This window comes from Solea solea, chromosome 1 (genome assembly GCF_958295425.1).
Source record: "Solea solea chromosome 1, fSolSol10.1, whole genome shotgun sequence".
Lineage (NCBI taxonomy): Eukaryota > Metazoa > Chordata > Actinopteri > Pleuronectiformes > Soleidae > Solea > Solea solea.
This window is the reverse complement of record NC_081134.1, coordinates 46233051-46252137: the sequence shown is the minus strand read 5'-3', so window position 1 is coordinate 46252137 and position 19087 is coordinate 46233051. Positions and strand designations below refer to the sequence as shown.

Below are 19087 nucleotides of genomic sequence, written 5' to 3'. Positions count from 1 at the left end.
CTCCCTCAGTCAGGTCTGATTACTTGATTACTTGACTTGATGGATAATAAAAATCACCAACATTTTTTAAAGTTTTTAAATCAACTTGATTTCCGTCACTTTAATGACAGAAGAAAACTCTTTAAAGGGCGAAAAATAACAACTGTATTTCCTATGAAAATAAATGTCCATAAATATTTTAACGTAGCGTCTCAGCAGATACATACAGCACTTGATAGACAGTGAACTTGGCTGCAGTCACATTAGCCTGTGGATATCAGTGACTCCAGACAAAGGGAATATAATCGCAGACGTTAATGTGACCCACATATGTCTTTTTAAGCAGAGGAAAAATACCCCAGTTTTTTTTCCTTTCCTTTTTTTCCATCAACGCCCCTTCATGGACTCAGTGGGAGCCAAGATAATATGGAAAGACGGTGACTCCTCAGGAATTTCACTTCCAGAATTCCACAATATTTTGCCCCACTGTCTTTCATCATTTTCTTACATTCACCACAAAACCTACAGATGATTCACTTTTTTAACTGTCAACAACAGCACAGCCCACAGCTCAGCAAACAAAACCACATTTTTGTCAAACTCTCAGTCCACAGTTGTTTTGAAAAAAAAAACTTAATTCACTCTCTATGCGAGTCTACTAATGCTTTAAATCTTGAATCGTTTCCAGAAAGAAAAGGGATGGAATGGAACCATTTAAGCACTGTGATGAGTTTAAACGTCTGTAATTATGTGACAAAGTGACAGATCCATCATTGCTCATTAATCATTGAACTCTCTCTCTCTCTCTCTCTCTCTCTCTCTCTCTGGCCACACCTGGGAGACAGAATTTCTTTTTTCCTGTAGACAAATCTAATATAGCCTACAATTGTGATGAAATAATAAACACAATAAGTATAAAAATACGTTTCAGGTGAGTAAACATACAGGTGTGATGACTGTTAAAGCAACTTGGACGATGTGACATAATATACTTGATTAATGTCAATTAGTGATTGCCTTTAAAAGATAAATGCCTCCATGATGATCATTGATAAGGTAAATGTGTACAGAGATGACATGAGTGGCCTCTCTCTGGCTTTAACTGCTAATAAAGTTGGCAGCTCAGTTGTGGCCCCTCACACATAGACTGGCTGAGAGCCACACTCCAGAGACTGAGATGAGCAGCAAACATGCGAAGTCTTACCTGCACTGGCTGTGGCAGCTTGTAGAATTAAAATGAATGAAACCAGTGCGGTGAGCGTTGAGTCCCATAGACAACTTTTCGTTTTCCACCTGGTGTTCCATCTTTGCATCTCCATGGTTGAGCGGGGCCCGCAGTTGTACAGAAACCGGGCTACCTTTTTTTTTTCTTAAAAAATAAATAAAACAAAATCTCTCCCTTCCACAATCCACAAAGAACGTGCTTATACTAGAGCTCCATGTGTGTCAAGTATAAAGATGCCTCTCACAGTCAGACTGGGCCCTACAGGTCCGCTCCCCCTCAAGCCCAGCGCTCAGACTGATGCTGAAGGAAGAAGAAAAAAAACAGAAGCGCAAATCACTCCGCTGCGCACCGTCAGGAGGCTGGACAAACACCGCAAAACTGAGCATGAACCGAGAGCACGAGACTGACACTGGAAAATCCTCCGTTCATCAAATCACCAGTCGGGAAAGTTGCGCGAGGACCCGCCCCCATGTGATCTGGAGTCATCTGCGTGAGCAGCAGCAGCAGCAGCAGCCTCAGGAGCAGCAGGAGCAGCAGCAGCAGCAGCAGCATCACACTCCAGGACAGAAGTATATCCTAACACAAAGCTCTCTGAACTTCCCGCGTTAACAGGTTAACTATGGGGGCTTCAGCCCATAATGCAGGAAGGGACCAGGGGGGAGGGAGGGGATGAGACTGAGAGGAGGAATCCAGGGGGATTACAGGATGAGGATAAAATAATGAGGATGAGTATGAAGAGAACTTCAAACGAAGATTAAAAAAAAGACGGAGGAGATGAGAGAGCAGTCAGGTGGAGAACTTTGAACTTAGATGAAGAACGTTGAGAAGAAGATGAGACTGAGGAGATGAGAGGAACCGTGATAAACATCTTTGAACTTTGATAAAGAAGTTCAAACAATGATAAATAACTTTGAAATGTAATAAAGAACTTTGATTAAAAACTGTAAACTCTGATAAAGAACTCTGAACCTTGATAAAGATCTTCAAACTTTGAATTATCTTTCTTCTGTCTCTACCTCACCTCCCTCTTGTCCTTTGTCTCCCCCCTTTCTGTCCCCTTTGTCCCTCATTTTTCCTTTCACCCCAACCGGTCGAGGCAGATGCTGCACATCTCTGAGTCTGGTTCTGTCAGAGATTTCTTCTTGTGTTGTTTCTCTCCACTGACGCCTGGTGTTTGCTCATCGTGTGAATTGTTGGGTTTCTCTGCTCTCGGTGACGTATGTATTTATGATGATGTACTGATTTATGTACAGTGCCTTAAAATAATGTATATTGTGATTTGGAGCTATACAAATAAAATTGAATTGAATTTCAAACAGTGATAAAGAACTTCAAACTTTGACAAAGAAGTGAACTCTCCACCTAAAAACGTAGGTCTCAGTTCACTTCAAGTGAACCAAACGCAGGAAGCAGACTACAACGCAGAGCATTGTGGGTAAACACAACCACAACATACGCGTGTATATAACAATAGCCGGGAGAAATGGCCGAGCCATTGTTGCATCGTATCTGTGTCGTATGTTCACATAAAACGATAGGATTTGATGCAGCTCCATGTTTTGCTCTGTTGTCCTGCTTTAACCAACATTCTTGCTCATTGTTGTCATGTTTTCTCCATTAGTAATTCTTGATGCAGCGCCGCCTCAGGCGAGGAGGGGAATAGGTTATTCAAAAGGTTTCTGTTGAATGTTGCAACCCCCAATTGAACTAAGTCTCCGCTCATACCGACTCTTGTGGACTGTTAGGTGTGAAAACGACCTAAGAACTAAAACCAAACTGTGACAAAGAACTTGGAACTGTGATATAAACTTTGAACTTGGATAAAGAACTTTATTTCTTCTTTATGGAAGCATAATATTCATTATACACTTGGAGCTGCTGTACAGTTTTCACTCACCCATTCACACAGCAAATTTTCTATCCCTCATCTTTCATACCCACTCATATACTGCCAGGAGCAACGTGGATATCGGTTGTGATATCGATATCGGACATGAAAAAAGTGATGTTGTGCTAGTTGTTATCGTCTGTTTGGATACAGTTTGTATATTTCTGGTTTGTTGTTGTTGTTTTCTTCCACTGACCTGCCTATAGGGACTAATCTGGCATGTTTACATGCAGATGTTCATTAATGTGTCATGCCACAAATAAACCAACCAACATAAATAAATGGGGAAATAACGAGAAGCAGCTCAAAAATACACATCAGTCATGTTAAAACCAGTCATCTCTTAAATGTTGCTGAATTTGACATCCCAAAGAGTCCATACATGTAAAACTGGCTGATATAAAAGCAACGGCAGTCAAGAGGAAATGTTTTCCAGACTCCAGGAGTTTCCTTGAGAAGCTCATATATTTTTTTTCTTTTTTTCTTGTTGGACAGCAGGGCTCCTGAGGCCTGAACATAATTAATGGTTATAGATGACTGGAACAAAGAATGGAAGCACAGGTGGTAGCTATATAGAGTCTAACCCTCTTGATTTGATTTTTCCATGTGTACAGATGAAGGATGGGTTCAACTGTACGATGGCAGCCATTGTCACATGCAGCCAAACAGCATTTTGGCACATTTAGCAGTTTTCATAATGAATTCATAATAATAATGGGAATAATAGTTATTCAGAAAGTTGTGGATAGGCAGCAGTATGATTACAGGTCTGATTTATTACACATATGTAACTGGGCTGTGCTGAAGGGAACATTTGATTTTGAAAACTGGACCACAGCAAATACCCCAATAATCCCAGTGATAATGCTAAAAGCAGCTCAGGCATGTAGGTGTGGCATTAGTTTTCTGGTACTGGGTCATCACCCAAATAATTGGATGAATTAAAAATGATGATGTCGATGTGATATGCAAATTCTGTTACCATGGTGACCATGTTTACCACTGCTGTGAAGATCAGCTATGATCCAGTTGGCAAGCGTAAATATAGATACAAGACACTAACTGTAATATAGTGCAACACTAAACTCACCGGCCAATTTATTAGGAACACCTGTTCAACTGTAACTTTGAATGTTGCATGGTTGATGCTGTCAGACAGACTAGAATGAGTATGAGAACTGCTGATCTACTGGGATTTTCTCACACAACCATATCTAGTGTTTACAGAGAATGGTCCAAAAATAAAAAAAACAACAAACCAAAAAAAAGAGAGTGCATTTTTTTGGCTGAAAATGCCTTGTTGATGCCAGAAGTCAGAGGAAAGTGAGAATGATTCAAAATATAGGCAAGGCAACACTGAATCAAATAAGCACAAACCTTTGTCACAACAAAGGTTTGCAGAGGACCATTTCTGAAGACCACACCATGGAGCTAATCATCTGTATTGTAATAATTTCAAAGGGGTTATTTTGTAGAGATGAGCCAATGCAATCCTCAGTATCGGTCACATGACTCATTATGCACAGACTGTACAAATGAAAATACAAATCAGCCAAATCATATGATGAGTTATTTATTTCTGGGAGAAGGATATTTGTTACACAGCTGGAGAATTATATCTTTGAATTGGGCAGCAAAAAATGTGTTGTTAACATTTTCATAGTAAGGTCTAAAAGGATTCTATTGGACTGTTCTTGGTATTGATAGATACTCGTGTTTGTGATATTGGTACCACTATCAGACACGAAAAGTTGCTTAATGCCATCCCTAGTAATTGGAAGTGTATTTGCTTCGATCTCTGAACCAAAAAGGTTCATGGTCATTTATCTTAGCTGGTCGGACTAGTTACATGTTTAAATGTGATTCAGAAGAATATTATGAGATGTTAATGGAGAAAATTAATGGCAAATTCCTTTGGGAGCCTGAAGCATTTGAAAAGTGTGCAGTGCATTATATTACTGCCAGTAATATGACATAAATAGCTGTGTTCAAAGATGTAAATCTAACGGTGGCACCAGAGGAAAAGTCCAATTATGTAGACACACCAATCATGGTACATAAACATCTGGCCAAAGTCTTTTGGGAATAATTGACCAGAACAATGAGCTATCAAAGGTAAACTGTTAACTCTGCAACAGGAAGTGTCATGGAATTGCCATTTTTGTCTAATTCCTGGGTGTTAGCACAAAAATTCATGGCAATGTGTGTTTAAAAAGCTTGACTCAAATATGAAGTGGTATAAAATGAGCTGTGTGACTATTTTTCTGATATAAGTTGTGTCTGTACTGTTTGCATTATTCATGTTAAGAATGTGTTTGGAGAAGTAGGAACATTTTTTGAAAGCAGCCAGGGCTCTTTAGTTTGACTCTCTGGTAGTTGGTTGACTTTTTTTGTCGGTCAGTTGTTTGGCAGAAAATGTCCGAACCCCTTGTTCATGTTTCAAACTGGGACTGAGGCCCAAAATGTTTGGTTTAATTTGACAAGCGTCGCCGTACTGGCAGAAAACTGAATGTAAACGCTGAGCAACTAAAAGTAAAGTCTTCAGATTCTTGTTCAAAGGGGACTCGGATCTGCCGACTAAATGCAGCTTCTACAGATTCTACAGCAAGCGTTCAGCAAGCGTTCGAGCTGCTCCCTTTGTAGCTGGAACCATATGATTACAACTGATGCATTTACTGCCAATGTGTACCAAGATGACATTGTATAATTATTCTATAATAAGTCCCTGCTCTATGCACAGTTCTGCCCAGAGCAGCTATAAAAACAAAAATGTCTTGAAATGTTGCCCAGCGACTTGATTTTTCTTTTAACCTGAGCACTTTCAAGTTTATAATAATACGGAATCTTGACGCTTTTCAGGAACAGTAGTAGTAGTAGTCACTTTTTTTAAAGTTACTACTTTAAATGTTTACTTTAACATGGACATTCAGTGACTTCAGCTGTTGTAGTCATTCATAAAAATGTGCTGGTAAATTCCAAATGCTCTGCAGGTGATTTGATTTTGTTCTTCATAATGTATATGAAACACTAAACGTCTGTTAACTAAATGTACAGTGGCATATTTGATGTGACGGTGTGATGACTTTATTCACGTAGCAGTCAGCCAACCTGGGAGCCATGAACCCAAATCTCCCAGTTGAACGAAGAGGTTGTCCATCAATAGACCTAAAAATACATCAAGAACAAACCTACAACCAGCTTTTCTGAGCTCAAACGTCCTTTAAGTCAAGCCCGACTTTTAAGGAGTTCCTTATTACCATGAATTATCCAGCTAGAAGGCCCTATGTGGCTGGATGGGGGTGGAGAGGGATGCATACTAGACACTGCAGACCGCATAACCACTGAGTGGAATGTATGTTTGTCTGGGCCTGCTTATTATAGGTGCATGTGGTACCCAGACAGCCTCACCTAGTGGGAGATCATTAGGGCGTGGGAAGGTGGGCTTTCACTCTCATATTTTGCACCTGGTTTTATGAGACAAAGTCATCACTACTACACACTTATATACAAAAGTGACATTTGCTGACATTACAGTAGAACTGCCACGCACCACTGGGTCAGTCAGTCCTAACTCCAGATAAACAACTTTTTTATGTTTACAGTTTGTCTGTTGTGTTATAGTTCAACAATCTTTTTTTACCCCAGCCCTTGACTGGAACCGATTTGAACTGGCAACCCTGCAGTTACAAGCCCAATTCTCTTCCATTTGACCATCGGCTGCCACCGTGTATCAATTGTAGTGGTTGAAATGTAGCTTTATGCAAACTTTTTCAACTACTACTACACTACTTTTTTTCAGAAAAGATTATTAAAAGTGTTTTAGAGACAAATTACAGAGTTTTAAATACACCAAACATGTCAATGTTGTGTCTCATACTCGCTTAAATAGCATTTTGGAGCAAGGCAGTTGTTAAAACTATGGCAGGTGCATTCTGTTGACTTTAATTCTGCTTTATGTGACACAATAATGTAGAAAAGCTGTAAAAGCAGCAAAGCGCCACTCATGTAAAAAGCACCTTAGAAAGGACTTTACAGTTTTTTTCAAGAAAGTCAGTGACATTCAGTATATCCCTCCATGTAGAGTTATAGATGAATCCTCTTGGAACGATGCATGTGTTAGATGTCATGACTATCTATGCAGTAGATGCTGACATAGTTAAGTCGGAACCAAAGTTAGCGTGGCTAACGATTATCAAAAAATCTGCACAGAAGACACAAAAGTTGAAATTGTTGCATATTTACATATTAATCCATTTAACTCTAACAGCACAGCACAGTACAGCAAAGGATGTAACTTCCAGTGAGCAGTGAGGTTGGCATATATCATCCCAATGCTCACGAGTGACACTGATGAGAAGAGGCCATCCTATTTTCATTTCTCCTGTCAAGTGTGTGTGATGAATGCTTTTCCTCTCAGCAGTAAACACTGTTATGGTGAGCTAAGTGAAGAGCTCTGTGATAATCTAAACATGCCCCGAGCTTCTCGTATTTCATGAGCTTAAGTCTCTCTGAGCCCTGTTTGCAGCCGTCGGCAGTAAAAGGACAGTCTCACACTGAACGTGGAGGCTGACACAGACAGACAGACAGACAGACAGACAGAAACCAACCCACGGCCACGTCCTGTTACTTGAAGGAGCTAATTAGCATGTCATACAGCTTTAAACAAGAATGACAGTAAAGTGCGTACAAATCATAATATCATATTTGTGTGTTTCTAAAACAATATAAAGTTCACAATTAAAACATATTTAAGATCCAAAATGAAATAACATTACTTGATATTACATGGGTCCCATATGGCCTGCACACCACGTCTTTAAGAACTCTACATTCTCGTCTTCATGCATGATACATGTGAAGTAAAGAATTGTGGACAAACGGCTGAAACCGTTCAGGATTTTCTGTGTGCGTTAGTTTAACTGCGGCGCTTTATCACAGTTTAAGCCACAGATTCACTCATGAGTGACTGCACCTGCTAAACTACTGTATCTGGTTTGCTTACTAGCTGAGATGACACACCGTGATGCAAACTAACTAACTAAACTAAACTAACTAACTAAACTAGCTAAAGATAAGGAAATGAAGTATGAGGCTGCAGTACCGCTGATAGCCACAGAGAGCAGGCCCGAGCCACACAGCTCTGTGTTTGTGCAGATGTGGCGTCTCTACATGTGTCATGAATAGAACTTTTGACCGATAGCTGTATCACCTGCTTTAGTGGGGACCAAACCTAACTGTAAACACTAAGCAACTGTTTTACTCATTCCGATTTGTCAAGTATGGATTGATAACACCTCTGACTCTGCGGTGACAAAGTCAGTGTTACATGCACTTAAAGTACAGTTAAAAAGTGACTAATGAGAATCAGACAGTGAATGAGAGAGGGAGAGAGCAAAAGACAGAGGACTTAGAGACACATGTGCACTGAAGATGCCTGAAGTCATGAAGCGTACTGGATCTCGAGCACTCTGGGAGTTGCTGTATTTGGAGGCAATGAATGTTCCTCAGTGCTCCTTTTTGTTGTTGTGGTCAAACATAAATCTCAGTGTCCTCTTTGATGCTGTGCAGGAAAATGTTTATTCAGAGAATTCAGTTACAGTCTGACTCTGTAACAATAGCAGTTGTTTCAAATAAGACGATTCTCACAAACATTCTAATGTGTGTGTGAAGGAAGATCCTCTTCAGAGAGAGACAAAGACAGGGAGAGATGACATCTGGGAATTAGAGGGCTAAGTTTGAGGAAGTAAACAGTAAATCCCTTAACTCACCACATGTGATATAGTGTGCGCCATCCAGCTGGAATTATCAATGACTTTCATACCTCATGAAATGAGATTATAGTCTTTTAGATTATTGTTTGGTTTCTACACTTTTGTCTACAGCTACATTATTTAGCGATCCAGGTGAGATCACAGATCGCTTCTCGGTCTTTTGACTAAGATCAAATGTAGTATCTGTTCTTATCACTTTAATATTTGATATACCCTCTACATGGAGATACCATATTTAACATATTTTGAGCAGTGGGAGGTGAAAAATGGGGCTTGCTCTGTTCACTCCTGCCCACTGCTCCTGCACCCGGCCTGTGTGTGTTCACTACTGCTGTGTAAGGATAGGTCAAAGGTCGAATTTACTTGGTGTGTGTTGTCATTTAAATCCAAATCAGGGCAGTTGTAGGAGATTTCAAAAGAAGTGATACAAACGGTCTTTAATGGTAACCTCCAAGGAAGGCATCCTCTAAATTGGGATGCCACAACTGCACTTGGCAAATATTGATGACAATAATCAAAGATTTTCAGACCCAGATTATTTGCAATGTTCAGTCTGGTTATGTCAGACATTTTATTCAGGAAAAATCAAATGGAAAAAGCCAAATGTTAGTTGGACAGTAGACTGCATTTCTGGTTTGCAAGAAACACGGTTGTGCTTATAATAAAGGTCAGGTTGGATAGTTTTTGTTGGCAGTTTTCTGATATGCAGAGCCTAAGAATCTTGCTGCTATGTACAACTCCAATCTGCAAGTCAGCAAATGCTAATCTGAACATTTATCTGTCGCAGTTATTTAAATCTATGGGTTTATAATAATAATAATAATAATAAAAATAATAATAATAATAATAATGAAAATACATTACATAGTTTTCCTTACATCCATGCAATTAGCAGACATCTAAAACAGTGCACATCCTCCTTTGCTCATATGAGGTATAACCAAACAGGAACTGGCTTCTCAGTTATATAGTAAAACAAAACATCCATGTAACAGCTTTAGGATAAACTTGTAAAAATGTAAAGTTGTCCTGTAAAGCTGTTCAGGGTCAGTGGGAATACTTTAGCAGTGAGGCGACAGGTTTTTCTTTCCACTGATCTGCAGAGGACTGCGGCCATTGCTCACACTTTAGTGACTAAGCAAATGTCTGTTGGCCAACATTTTATTGCAACAGCCAGGTATATTCCTTTTGACATCTTAATGACTGGGTAGGCAAGAAAGGGGTTTCCAGTCATTAAAGTAGTCACTGGAGAGACTCCTTTTCCAACCAGCCATCAGCCTTTTAAGATAACACTTCCTCACCAACACATATTGGCATATTTATTGAATCCAGCTGTGTGCTCAACAGTGTTTGGTATTTGGCTAATTGAGATTTTTAGCAGCCCTTGAAGCTGTGTGGACAAAATGCTCTTGTGAACTCTTCAAGGGGACACTAACGTTACTGGACTGACTACTGGGAATGAAACCAGTAATAATTTGAGTTCCGGGTACCTCTTAAATCTGCCTGGAAACCTGCTTTGACTTGTTATTTTTTTTCTTTCTCATGAAAGGGTGGTCGTGCTTTTCATTATGTGAATAAATGAAAGTATGATCCAATGAATCAAACCCAGACAACGAAAAACTAATAAATAGACATCTGACTCATCAGATAAACTGGCACAATCTGGACGACACATCAAACAACTAAATGGTTTCACACACATCCAAACATGATCTGCTTTGTTCCAATTGTGGAGAAACTCTTGTGGAGATTGACATATCATGACTTGTGACTGAAAATGATGATATATATGTATATATATATATATGTGTGTGTGTGTGTGTACTTTTATATCTTACTCGATCTTACACCCAGCACTAAGTGCAGCACAGCACAAGTGTAATTACTAGTTTCCAACCAACACAGTTGACATTTCACACCCATTTGCTATACGTTCTGTAGATAGCAAATGCACTTGTTCCCATCAATGTGGCCAAGGGTGTGTTGGTCTTAAAATAAGGTGTGGTTAGGTGCATTGTTAGCACATTGCTATCTTGAGGCAGCACAAAGCCTCTGTGCCATTGACCAACAAAACCTGGTCACATTATATTCATGCTTATTTAAATGACACATTAGATGTGCCTACATAGGCAGGTTGACACTCTGCTTGTTATACACCGCTCTCATCAGTTATGCAGGTTGAATTTTGGTGCTGGTCCTTACTCTGTGCAGTCTAGTAAAGTTGTTGATTTGACAGAGGACTGGGAGATGACACCAGCCAAGTTCCACGTACCTATTCCTCAGTAAAGATGGGTGCTGGTGTAAACTTCCTTTATCCAGCAAAGCAGTAGGTGATATCTCTAATATCCTGTCAACCGATTTAGAGACAAATGAGGTTTGATGTCCATATGCACTTTCCATGCTGTTAAAGTCTAGTTTGCTGCACTTTTTGGCGAGTGAATCATTCCAACATCCCCTGAGTTTGACTGGCTGTAGATCACAATGTACTACTAAGTATCAGCCATGCAGTTACATCGAGCCTCGTCCGACATGTTGGTGTCAAATTCCACCTTTCAGCCACAGAAGAGTTGAACAGAAGCTTAGATGAAATGTGGGTTTCCCCGGGTTTTGCCGGGTTTCATGCCCAACCAAAAAAACGTCTATGTTGTCACTTATGTCAATTGAAAGAAAACCCATTACATCAACATCCAGGTGATTTACAGTGTAACATTATGCAAATGATCCTGACCAAAATTATTATTGACCAACTCAGTCATTCCTGAGTTGGTTAACGCGTGATAATGGACACTGTCTATCCATTAGAGTCAGACAGAATGGGGTGAAGTCTGCCATCTCCGATTGCCTTGTTTGTGTTTGCATTACTGAAAATTGGATTGGTCCAGTGGAACATTACAGTACAGCCTAAGGAAGGTCTGAGCATTGTTTGTGGCATGGTGTGTGTTGCATAACATTGCCATGGGTGTCTTTTGGACATAAATGAGGGCACATGACATGATTTAAGAAGGTGCGATGCTGAACTACGTGTGCCAATGCCAATTAACCCAAAATATGGCAGCGGCAGCAAGGGCCATCTGGCTGAGGCGCTGACCAGCAAGTATGCAAATGTTTTATTTTGCATTTACTTACATTTTTATATATATATGTCATTAATTATAACTCTCTTCATTCATAACTAGAATGCTCATAGCCGGTCAGATTTACTGTTTCCTGTATTTGAAGATGATCAAGCACTTCTGCCTGGCAATGATCTTTCCTCGTTGTTTTTTTACACTGCCAAAATCTGGCTGGCTTCAAACTAGATGATAAAAAAGGTTTGAATGAAGAAAATGTCTAAAATAAAAATGAATGTTTGTGTAATTATCTCCCTCTTTGAAACATAGCAGTTTGGACAACCCTGGATCTGTTGCTGTTCCTCTCTCGAATGATCCAGGTACATTATAGGTTTGAGTAGAGGCTGAATAACATGATCCACATTAAGTTCAAAAGTTAAAATCCATTGAAAAAAAACATGACAGTGATTATTTCCTAAATTCAGAAGAAGTTTTTTCCCTCATGAAATGATCTATTTAATCCACGTTTGTTCATGTTTAGCCTTTACAACGTTTTCACTCTGTCAACATACATTTCTCCCACCACACATAGTAGTTGGTGCACAGTAATTCTAGTAGCTTTGTGTTTATATTTCACTGACCTCAAACAAACACAGGAATAAAAATGAAATGAAATGTCTTTAGGCTCATTAGTCTGTCAGTTTGAGAAAAAACATTTTCTCAAACATTTAATAAACAAAACTTTATCAAACAATAAACACAATAAATACACAAACCAAGCTATATAGCTATATTAAAGTTCACAGCCAGTGAGCACCATGAGGGGCGTGACTATGTGGAGGTCCTGGAGAAGTAGAACAAGGAGGTTGTCTGAACCTGGTGGATCTAAATGGAGGAGATGCTGAAGGAGCAAATACCCGCAGCATGCTGAAACCAAAACCCATACCACAATTCATTCAATCCCTTTATTATTTCCCTCACCTGTGGCAATGGAACATGATGGAAAGAAGAAGATCGCGGATACAAGCAGCCAAAATAATATTTTTTTTGTGCGGGGTGTCCCTCAGAGATAGCTTGAGAATCTGGGAGGGACTGGGAGTAGAGCCACTGCTACTTTGTGTGGAAAAAAGCCAGTGGAGGTGGTTAGGGCGCCAGGGCACCTCCCCAAGGAGGTGTTGGCACGTACAACTGGCATGAGACCTGGGGGCAGATCAAGGACCAGGTGGAGAAATTATATCTCCTCTCTGGCCTAGGAGTGCCAGGGGATCCCCCATTCAGAGCTGGACCATGTTGCCAGGGAAAGGGAAGTATGGGGCTCTCTGCTAGTGCTGCTATACCTCTATCTCTAGCATTTGTTATCCAGTCAGAGTCAGTACTGCACACACTGGTGCTCTTAGTAAGTCATCCTATTTGTTGGTAGCCTTTATAATACAACTATATTTGCTGCATCACTCTTGAGCTATCTTCAGAGTAACTGCACATGTTTCAAAGTCATTATTTGGAATGAAATAAGGCAACTGAACAGAAGTGCACTCATTCACTCTGATTCACCAATCTTCTACTGCTTAATCCGTGGAATGAGGGTTTCGGGGGTGCTGGTCCCAGCTGACATGAGGTGAAAGGCAGGGTACATGTTTTTCAGCTTAGTCACACCTGAAAGGAAACTATAGATCAAATATCAAGTTGCTGAAATAATACACTTGGCTGAAGCCCATACTTATCTGGCTATTGCTGTTATCAGATGATAGTCTGGGTAAACTCAGCCGAGTCTGCCAGCAATTTCATTTCACTCTGCAGACACGTCTGGCAAGGATGCCGTTTTGGCCAACTTCACGACCCCCGGGAGCGCTAGATGATGACAGAGAAGCCACGTCGAGCTGCTTTTGAATACATCCAACATGGTCGACCACCGAAGGGAAGCTGATTCTGCTGTTGCTTTGCTCCACGTAGCTGCCCCGGGGGAAAAGTTGTTAGACGCCATCACTCTTAGAAAACTACACCAAGCAGATTTGTTGACTTGTTTTTTGTGTTTTTGTTTTTGCACACGTCACATGGATCATTGTAGGTCTATCAAATTGTGTACAGATGCATTGTGATCTACGTCCATTGGTTATGATTCTTGAAAGTGCTATTTATCACCATCATTGAATGGAGTCATATATGGATGTGGCGAATTAAACTGATCAAGTATAATTGCAAAAATTTGAAGTTTGTTGCAGTGGAGGTGATGTGTGCCAGCAGATGATGATGATTCCACACCTCAAAGGAAAAAGTGGCAGAAATGCAAACCACATTGTCTTAACTGGCTCGGTGTGTGCTTCCATAAAAGACCAAAGGGACAACTGTGGCTGCAGATATGGAAAAAGGAATAAAGTAGATTATAGAGTACTGTGCTGATATCACTCACAACACTGAATATGAAAGGGGCCATGTTGTTCCACTTGCAGAGAGGCCCTAAAACCATATTTTCCCTCAGTGACACAGTAACAATGTACCACTTGAGTAAAAAACCCATAAAATGTGGTATATGAGTAATTCTGCGTGAAAACATTGTGACCAGGCGTTTATATGTATTATATCCATGTTAACAGTGTTGCAGCTTCAGTGGAAAAGGTGAAAGCTGTAGACACAGAACAGTAGCTCACTAGTTTTCCATGTTCATCATCTTCCACATTGTATAGACTGGGTCAGTTCCAACATGGTGGTTTAGGATTACAGTAACCACGGGCTAGATGCAGTGTTGTTTCCACGGTGCCTGTGGACTTCCACAAGCTTCTGCAGCTAAGCTAATCACAATCACGATTCCAAATTAAGGGCAGTGGAAAACCCATATGACATTCATTTAAATATATCTCCAATGATAATTGTAGGGGTCAGGGGTCTCAAACTCATGGCCCGTGGGTCACATGCAGCCCTCCAATCGATTTCATGTGACCTGCCATTAATATCAAGTTATAACAAGTTATTTCGCTGTTTTTTTTTGTAATTTTGTTGGTAATAGGTTAATTTTGCATCATATACATTTATATTGTAAACTATATACACACATTTATTTAGAAATTCTATCAAATATTTACTATCACAAATATTTTTTATTGCGATATCACGAGGAATATCGGATTGCGTAAGTTGCATCGCCCAGCCATCGGTTACACTCTGGACACGTCGCCAATCAATCACAGGGACGATATACAGAGACAAACAACCATTCACACTCACACCTACAGTCACAGTTTTTGTACAGTGGGAGGAAGTCGCAGTATCTGGTGGGAACCCAAGCACACACGGGGAGAACATGCAAATGTCACATGGAGGCCTTCATTGGAGCCAGGATTCAAACCAGTGACCTTCTAGCTTGAAGGCATTAATGCTAGGCACTGCTCTGCCATGTGACCCTCAGTTGTCAGTTGTGGGGTATTCATTGGCAGTGTCTATCACACGATGGAGCAGCCCAACACCCATCATTAGCACACACTGGAGCTACAGTGAGCGCTGCCCGGACTCACCTCACTCACCACTGATTCAAAAACTTTTTGTCAGTGTTTTTATACTTTGTTGGGTTGATGAATTTGCTCTGAGCAGTTATTTGCTGTGTAGCAATGGCTGTCCAGATTACTTTGGATTATTCTGATTCTAAATCTATGACCCTCAAAGGACAAGCAGTAGTTAATGAATGAATGAATGAAGAAAACTTCAGCAATTCTGTTTTAAAAGTGGATATTTGGATACTTCTTCAGAGATAACATTATCATTCTAAAAAATCTAAACCATATTGTTTACAAACCTGAACCTGAAAAATGCCTGTGTTCAGATTTTACTGAGTTATAATGTTTTGAGCTTGATACGAACTGTCGTTTAGAAACTAAGCTCTGCAGCTACCTCAACTGCCTCCAGGAGCTGCACATCATAATCTCTACCATTGCTGCTCCAGCAGCTGACAGCACTGATAAGTGGCCAAGATGTGCAGGTCAAATTACAATAGCTATCTTTTTATTGTTTTTACAACATCTTTGTCCAGTTGTCAACCTCAATTTGCTTCCACATAATGTCGTCTTTTAATTCTCCAACACTCCCATGAGGAAGCTAGTCTCTATTTGAAAACTTACTTCAGCTTCTGGGGGTAAAATTAGGCTCTTAAGTTGCTAAATATACTTTTATACTACTGTTACCAGATCTGTTTTCTTGAAATCAAGATAATGAGAGTGGAGAAAGTGGGCTGCAATGCTGAAATGAACTGTTGGGTGATCATTCTTAACAAGCAGCCCCTGAATGAAAATCCATCTCCAGTTTAAAGCTAGTGTTAGCTACTTTATAGCAATTTATTATTACATTTATTTCAACCCATGTCAGATGTTGGAACTACCTAAACTGTGCTCTTAAGAGAAGTTGGCTGTACCATGAAGTCTTCTTTTCTGGTTGGAGCATCTGGCTGTCAAAGAATGCCAACCAAGGAAAGGAAGCTGCTGGGTGAAGAGCAATAACAGAAAGGACTATTATGAAAATGACTGAGTGATGGAGTGTTGATTCATTGCCTTTTCCAGTGGTATTTCATGCGCACACACATCCTGAAGACACTCATAGACAGAATGCATTCCCTAGCCCCTCACCATGACCTTAGCCATCACAACTAAAACTGCAACAGACTCTTAACCCTGACAAAATGTCCTCCCTTTGGTTTATCTTTGAGTCCTCACAAAGACACAAGAACACACACACACACACACGTGTATATCACAGCTTTAATATGCAGGCACCGACTTTGTGTGAGACAGTGAAAAATGGAAGGCATGTAAATGTGTGTGTGTGTTATTGCACACACTCTAATGCACAGTTGCTACTCATGCACCCGCGAAGAAGAAGCTGATAGAGAGAGCAGCACGTCTGGAATCATTTAAACAAAGTGAGAACACATTCCCGCATGTGGAATCACTCCTCCCAATAGGAGTGTCATTGTTTCCATAGTCAGTTTTGCTTCCACTATGATTCAGGTAGCACCCCCACCCCCCACCCCACCCCCCAATATATTTCATTTTTCCTTTCAGCTGCAGGTCTTTACAAAAACACTAGGATGGGATCCAGGAGGAGGCCCTGGCTGCTGTGATCGGACAGTTCTGACTGATGGCCCAGAGCGGGTAGACAGAGAAAGATAAACACAATAATGTTATGACTTTGTAGGCTGAGGGTATATACTGTGTTAATAAATGCTACAGAGTGGGAGTGAAAGCAGACGAGCACCACTGCTATTTATCAGCAGGGTAGTAATAGACACGTGTTCATCTTTTACTGGTGATTGTCAACAAGTCCTTCCACAAAGGCAGAGAACATTTTTGGTTTTGGTGTTTTCTCAACGTCTCTCACTTCCCCACCCTGTGTTTTTACACCCAGTCCCTCACCCCTCTGATCACTATTTAAAATGTCAAAGCTTTAAAAAATGGGTCATCATTTGTATTTCTTATAGACTGAAACCACATGAATTCACAGAGCATGTGTTGCAGGCACACACATCTTTGTACAGAGACGACTGTTGTTTGTGGGGATGACTTATATAAACGCACAGCTTCCATTGTAATGTTGCACAGCACACAACTACCTTTCAAAAATATATACTTGCAGCTTCAACTCACCATCTTCTCACAATCATGCCAAAAACAACAAAGACACACTCAGTACAGAATGTAGGCAACTACTCTTAACTTTAGACACTTGTGTCCAAAATACAACATATTTACATCTTACTAGGACAAATCTATTAGACACAATTCACAAACAATCAACTAACCTCCTTCCAAATCCCCACCCCTCTCCTTGGTCCAATTGGTTTGCCCTAAAACAGCTGATTGAACACACCAGACTGTTGTCAACAACACTCTCATGCATTGGCACGACTCCACGACAGTGTTGAGCCCAGGAAGTCATTTCAGGAATAAAAGAAAAAGAAAGAGAGAGTGATCAGAATCATGCAAGAAATAATAACAAACAAAAAATGTCCATGGAAAATACATTTAACCCTTAATTGCTTTATACAACTAAACACTTTTCAACAGAATAACTTAATAAAGACCATTTTACATAGACTTGTTTAATCTGTAGTTCCCATTATTGTTTTGGTTATTTTCAATTGTATTAGTTTTCTGTGTTTTTTTTTTCCATGATATTTGCTTTGGGGGATGAAGAAACAGAAGATAATGTAAGTTTATTATAAAGCCATGGTTCTCAAACTGTGCTACGTGTACCACCAGTAGTACGCACGGAAAATCAAATGAAACAAATGATAATAAACTGAATAATAATGAGCATCACCTTCTTTCTCACTTCATCTTAATCTAATTTCACTATACCAGTGTCTGAAGTATATGTGAGGAAGAGGAGGAGGATGAGAGAGCAAATGATCCTATGTCAGCTGAGATTGGCACAACACCCCCGTGACCCCGATGTGGAGGATAAAGAGGTAGAAAATGGACGTATGGATGGAATAAAAGTCTGTCGCTGACTTTACTTTGTCTATTTACACCACTGTATTTGAACGTTGGTGATAATGGTGTTACTTTGAGAGCTCAATATTAGAGGTACTTGGTTTAAGAACCCCTGCTATTACACATATATCGTAATAGGAATATATACATATTTACACAGTATACATATATATATATATATGAACCTTGTGAGCGACATGATCTTATCATCTGTGCCTCTGTTTCTTTTTAAACACAGTAGCAGCCTTGTCCAGAAAATGACATGTTCAGCGTCATTTCTAATTATTGACTTGCCTGCTGCAACCCTTTTAAAAGCAAACCTCAAGTGATTATCTCAATTACTGCCCAGTTCATCCTCAGTGAATCCCCCAAAGTCTGTCGCGTACATATGTAAAATGGTCGGATTAGTTTCGTTTAAATGTAAAGTTAATACGAGACGCCAAAATAATGTCAAACGTCAAAACGGTCTTTGAAGCCTGAGTCGATTCATCAGCTGTAGTGAAGGCCCGGTGACTCATAGCAGTCAAATGTGTGGCTCCTGTCGTGGCGGCACGGTCGGCCAGCCACATAGTTGCCTGCGGTGGCGGCCACTGCACAGGCAGCACTGGAATAGAAGTTTATTACTGGCCACCAAGTCAAGCCCTGCTCACCAAATTGATACCTTGGAACAAATATAACGTAGAAAATCACATATATGCATA

At 40.2% G+C, this 19087-nt stretch overlaps 1 protein-coding gene and 1 non-coding gene across 3 annotated transcripts in view; one reads left to right on the top strand and one right to left on the bottom strand.

Moving 5' to 3' along the window:
* Nucleotides 1–1569, bottom strand: part of LOC131466762 (collagen alpha-1(XI) chain-like) — a 90164-nt gene extending 88595 nt beyond the window's left edge. Inside the window, exon 1 of one of the 2 annotated variants that reach the window (XM_058640328.1) lies at nt 1184–1569. In XM_058640328.1, coding sequence (XP_058496311.1) covers nt 1184–1298 — 115 coding nt within the window. In that variant the 5' untranslated portion in view covers nt 1299–1569. The remainder of the gene's footprint in view (nt 1–1183) is intronic. The other variant, XM_058640235.1, reaches the window with a different exon arrangement.
* Nucleotides 1570–9007: 7438 nt separating this feature from the next.
* Nucleotides 9008–9191, top strand: LOC131473758 (U2 spliceosomal RNA). The gene has a single exon (XR_009242237.1). It is a non-coding gene; the product is annotated as a U2 spliceosomal RNA (small nuclear RNA).
* The last annotated feature ends 9896 nt before the right edge of the window (nt 9192–19087 follow it).